General features: G+C 39.5%; 1 protein-coding gene across 2 annotated transcripts in view; it reads left to right on the plus strand.

Annotated features, from left to right (window-relative positions):
- Positions 1-5,093, plus strand: part of LOC307126149 (uncharacterized protein) — a 70,069-nt gene extending 64,976 nt beyond the window's left edge. For both annotated transcript variants that reach the window (XM_079816548.1, XM_079816549.1), the window contains exon 3: positions 4,021-5,093. In XM_079816548.1, the coding sequence (XP_079672674.1) occupies positions 4,021-4,970 (950 nt within the window). In that variant the 3' untranslated portion in view covers positions 4,971-5,093. The remainder of the gene's footprint in view (positions 1-4,020) is intronic.
- Positions 5,094-6,000: the final 907 nt, after the last annotated feature.

The raw sequence follows: 6,000 nt of genomic DNA on the forward strand, positions 1-6,000 counted from the left end.
TTTGGCTCCGAACTAGCAACAGCACTGCCTTGGTGGAAAAGGGGTATAAGATGTAGAATTCTAACCTTTGTTTTGCAATTTCACATCTAACTATCAGAGTAAATAAACAAATCTATATATTATTTTTAATTTAAGAATAAAAGGATTTCCGAATAATAGACTTATTTTCATCATGTGTTACTTCCACAATACTATGTTATCAAAGTGCAATATCTGTAAACTAATAGTTAGCACTGTTACTGTCAGTTAAGTTCAGTGTATGGTTTAGTGTTACATTACTTTTGTTTACATTTTTGTGCCACTCACTGGAGATTTAATTTCTAAACTGCTGTGATGTGACGTGCAAGAAGCAGCACAATATCATTTTGCAGAAATGTCACCATAGGCATGTGTTTTCAATGAAAAAATATATAAAAATTCTGTCATAATTTATTAAACTTACACCAAGCATTGTCACAAACAGAATTTACACATGTGTAAGTTCCTTTAACATTCTTGCAGTCCCCTAGCCTAGAAATCTAGATGCACCCTAGCGGCAGAAAATTGATTTTGCCGCGAGTGTAGTCTAGCAACTCTTGGTAGACCTGAGAGCTGGAAAAACCAAACTCTGGTCAGGCCAATCACAGCGTGTGTAGAGTCAGTGGGCGGGCTTAACATAATGACGGCACGTCACAGCAGAGTTTCGGACGTTCTGCGAGCTACTTGTAAACAAAGAAGCTGACAAACAGCAGTCTTTTGAATCAGCTTTCGCCACGACTGTGGAAGACTTGGAGTTAAGCTTTTCTTTGAGAAAACAACAAAGAACGGCACTGAGATCCGCCCCTCGGATTGAGCCCTGTTAATGGTGAGTTTCCAGACCCAACATCTTGATGTGGGTCTGGCTTGTCAGGCTAGCAGTCCCCGCTTTAATTAATCCCAAAGGTGTTCTATTGGGTTGAGGCCAGGACTGCCAGTCAAGTTCCTCCACACCAAACTCACTCATCCATGTCTTTATAGACCTTGCTCTGTGCACTGGTGCGCAGTCATGTTGGAACAGGAAGGGGCCATCCCCAAACTGTTCCCACAAAGTTGGGAGCATGAAATTGTCCAAAATGTCTTGGTATGCTGAAGCATTAAGAGTTCCTTTCACTGGAACTAAATGGCCAACCCCTGAAAAACAACCCCACACCATAATCCTCCCTCCAATAAAATTTACACTTGGCACAATGCAGTCAGGGAAGTACTGTTCTCCTGGCAATGGCCAAACCCAGACTTATCCATCGGATTGCCAGACAGAGAAGCGTGATTGGTCACTCCAGAGAACACGTCTCCACTGCTCTAGAGTCCAGTGGCGGCGAGCTTTACACCACTGCTTCTGACCCTTTGCATTGCACTTGGTGATGTAAGGCTTGGATGCAGCTGCTCGGCCAAGGAAACCCATTCCATGAAGCTCTCTACACACTGTTCTTGAGCTAATCTGAAGGCCACACAAAGTTTGGAGGTCTGTAGCTATTGACTCATAGCATGCGCTGACTCAGCGCTGTGACTTCAGTTGCTGTTGTTCCCAATTGCTTCCACTTTGTTATAATACAACTAACAGTTGACTGTGGAATATTTAGTAGAAAGGAAATTTCACGAATGGACTTACAGTGAGGAAAATAAGTATTTGAAAACCCTGCTATTTTGCAAGTTCTCCCACTTAGAAATCATGGAGGGGTCTGAAATTGTCATCGTAGGTGCATGTCCACTGTGAGAGACATAATCTAAAAAAAAAAAAAATCCAGAAATCACAATGTATGATTTTTTAACTATTTATTTGTATGATACAGCTACAAATAAGTATTTGAACACCTGAGAAAATCAATGTTAATATTTGGTACAGTAGCCTTTGTTTGCAATTACAGAGGTCAAACGTTTCCTGTAGTTTTTCACCAGGTTTGCACACACTGCAGGAGGGATTTTGGCCCACTCCTCCACACAGATCTTCTCTAGATCAGTCAGGTTTCTGGCCTGTCACTGAGAAACACAGAGTTTGAGCTCCCTCCAAAGATTCTCTATTTGGTTTAGGTCTGGAGACTGGCTAGGCCACGCCAGAACCTTGATATGCTTCTTATAGAGCCACTCCTTGCTTATCCTGGCTGTGTGCTTCGGGTCATTGTCATGTTGGAAAACCCAGCCTCGACCCATCTTCAATGCTCTAACTGAGGGAAGGAGGTTGTTCCCCAAAATCTCGCAATACATGGGCCCGGTCATCCTCTCCTTAATACAGTGCAGTCGCCCTGTCCCATGTGCAGAAAAATACCCCCAAAGCATGATGCTACCACCCCCATGCTTCACAGTAGGGATGGTGTTCTTGTGATGGTACTCATCATTCTTCTTCCTCCAAACACGTTTAGTGGAATTATGACCAAAAAGTTCTATTTTGGTCTCATCTGACCACATGACTTTCTGCTATGACTGCTCTGGATCATCCAAATGGTCATTGGCAAACTTAAGACGGGCCTGGACATGTGCTGGTTTAAGCAGGGGAACCTTCCGTGCCATGCATGATTTCAAACAATGACGTCTTAGTGTATTACCAACAGTAACCTTGGAAACGGTGGTCCCAGCTCTTTTCAGGTCATTGACCAGCTCGTCCCGTGTAGTTCTGGGCTGATTTCTCACCTTTCTTCTTAGGATCATTGAGACCCCACGAAGTGAGATCTTGCATGGAGCCCCAGTCCGAGGGAGATTGACAGTCATGTTTAGCTTCTTCCATTTTCTAATGATTGCTCCAACAGTGGACCTTTTTTCACCAAGCTGCTTGGCAATTTCCCCGTAGCCCTTTCCAGCCTTGTGGAGGTGTACAATTTTGTCTCTAGTGTCTTTGGACAGCTCTTTGGTCTTGGCCATGTTAGTAGTTGGATTCTTACTGATTGTATGGGGTGGACAGGTGTCTTTATGCAGCTAACGACCTCAAACAGGTGCATCTAATTTAGGATAATAAATGGAGTGGAGGTGGACATTTTAAAGGCAGACTAACAGGTCTTTGAGGGTCAGAATTCTAGCTTATAGACAGGTGTTCAAATACTTATTTGTAGCTGTATCATACAAATAAATAGTTAAAAAATCATACATTGTGATTTCTGGATTTTTTTGTTGTTGATTATGTCTCTCACAGTGGACATGCACCTACAATGACAATTTCAGACCCCTCCATGATTTCTAAGTGGGAGAACTTGCAAAATAGCAGGGTGTTCAAATACTTATTTTCCTCACTGTATTTCTCAGGTGGCAACCTATCAAAGTACCACGCTTGAATTCCTGAGAACAAATGTTTGTAGAAGCGTCTGCATGCCTAGGTGCTTTTTTATACACCTATGGCCATGGAAGGGATTTGAATATTTGAATTCAATGATTTGGAGGATTGTCCCAATACTTTTGGCAGTATAGTGTATCTTGTTAAAAAAAATGTATCCAATGAGGCTAAATTTATTTCAGTTAAGGTTAATGTTACCAGACACATTTTTTTTTAACATTGTATTTCTCAAGGTTTGACACATTATTGTATGCCTTACTGGTGTGTCAGCGTTATTTAAATAAATATTTTTTGTATTTTACCACATAGTTTATCATTTATTTTAGTTAAGACATACAGTGGTAAGTTAAATTATAACAGAAAGTCATCCAATGTCTTTAAAGTCGCATCAATAACTTGATGGAAAGTCTATTTCTAGTGTATTTTCATTCTCCACCCTTATTGGGGATACAGAAAGGGAAAAGTTAATATTTAGAAGAGATTCTGGGATTACTGGAAACATATTTTAAGCTCTGGCTATAGGATCTAGCATATATATATATATATATATATATATATATATATATATATATATATATATATATATATATATATATATATATATATATATATATATATATATATATATATATATATATATATATATACAGTAGTTTGTTGCTCTAAATGTCTAAATGATTTGATGTCTAATGATTTGTGCCATTAAACTGGTGTTAACTTGTATTTGTCTCTGTTCACCTTAGACCTGATGCTGCTGAAAGAAGAGAGTCAAGAACTGAATGAAATGGAAAAGAAACATGATTTCATAACTGGAGAAAAATCGTTTAGTTGTTCACAGACTGAAAAGAGTTCAACACAAAAAAGAGATCAAAAGACGGAAACCCTTAATCACCACAGGAGAATCAAATCAAAAGATGACTGTTTTTTATGTCAGTGTGGAATGAGTTTTCTGGACATAAAGCGCTTTAAAAAGCATATAATAAATAACTCCAGAGAGAAGCCTTTCAAATGCCAGCAGTGTGAAAAAAGTTTCCGATTCAATAAATACCTTAAGACTCACATGAGAGTTCACACTGGAGAGAGGCCTTTCCCATGCCATCACTGTGGAAAGAGTTTTTGTCATAAAGTAAGTCTCAAGAATCACATGCTGATTCACACTGGAGAGAAGCCTTTCACCTGCAACCTGTGTGGGAAGAGCTTCTCACAACAAGCAAGTCTTGCATATCACAAACTCGTTCACAATGGAGAGAAGCGTTTCATGTGCTCTCACTGTAGAAAGCGTTTCAGTACTAAAATAAGCCTCAAGACTCACATGAGAATTCACACTGGAGAGAAGCCTTATACCTGCACCCAGTGTGGAATGAGTTTCACATATAAAGAATCCTTTGGTATCCACTTGATAAGTCACACCGGAGAGGAACCTTTTACCTGCAAACAGTGTGGGAGGAGCTTCTCACAAAATGGAAATCTTAATATTCACATGAGAAGTCACACTGGAGAGAAGCCGTTCGCCTGCCCTCACTGTGGAAAGAGTTTCACAATTAAAGGAAACCTTAACGCTCATATGAGACTTCACACAGGAGAGAAGCCGTTCACCTGCCCTCACTGTGAAAAGAGTTTCACATATAATCGAGACCTGAAACGTCATTTGCCAACTCATTCTGGAAAGACATTGCATTGTTCATCAGTGTGACAGGAGGTTTTAACAAAGGAGCAATTTCAAAAATCATCTGCACATTCACTCTGGATGTCACACTTTGTGATCAGTGTAATAAAAAAAAAACCCCATCACATTAAAAGATACACATGAAGAGTCTTGTCTTGTGTTTTTTTTTGTGTGCATGTGTGTGTGTAAATACTTTTAAATGTGTGCCATGTGTTCTATAATGTGCTATGTGTTCTGTTTGTATCTTTAACTTCTTTATATTTTGACTTGAATCTTTAAATTTGTGTATGTCACTCAGAAAACAACTTAAAAATGCCTTACGGGTGTCAAGAACTAAACAAAAACGCTACCTTTGTTCCAAATGCTGTAACTTTTGATTACTTTATGCTATCGCCACAAAATCCAGATGCAGACCACATATAGGGGAACAACACCCCCCCCAGAAAAACATTTGCCTGCTCCCCTGACCAATATCAACTGGCAATAAAAGGAATTCACGCCAGTTCTAGTGAAATACAAAGCAAACAGTTAATGGTGTCGTTAAAAAGACATTGCGGTAACGTTAGTAATTAGGCTAGATAGCCGATCAACACAGCAGTGCACAAAATCTCCATAAATGCCAGTCAAGCAAACAGCAGTCACGTAGTGGAATAATTGTAGACACTCGATTATGTTGAGCTAAACATCCAATTCACTCGTACAGTCAATAGCAATGATGATGAAAACCCCACCATAACCATAATCAGGCCCCACCATAACCTTAATGTAACACACCTAAGATAAGATAAGCTGAGAGTAAAGAGAAGAAATTAGGGTCCGGTATACATGAAGCATAAACTGAAAGAAATACGATATTCCTATTCTCCACTGCTGTTTTCATGTGTGTTACTCTACCATCTGAATCACAGCCTTTATCCAAAATAGTGATATTTAAAGTCCTCCGCACCAATATTAAGACACCTTTAGTTTTAGTATCTGTAGATGAATGAGATACCACTTCATAAAACTTATTATTGCACCTGCGTACATCCTCCTCTTTCAAATGGGATTCTTGAAC

This window comes from Gobio gobio, assembly GCF_949357685.1.
Source record: "Gobio gobio genome assembly, chromosome: 5".
Lineage (NCBI taxonomy): Eukaryota > Metazoa > Chordata > Actinopteri > Cypriniformes > Gobionidae > Gobio > Gobio gobio.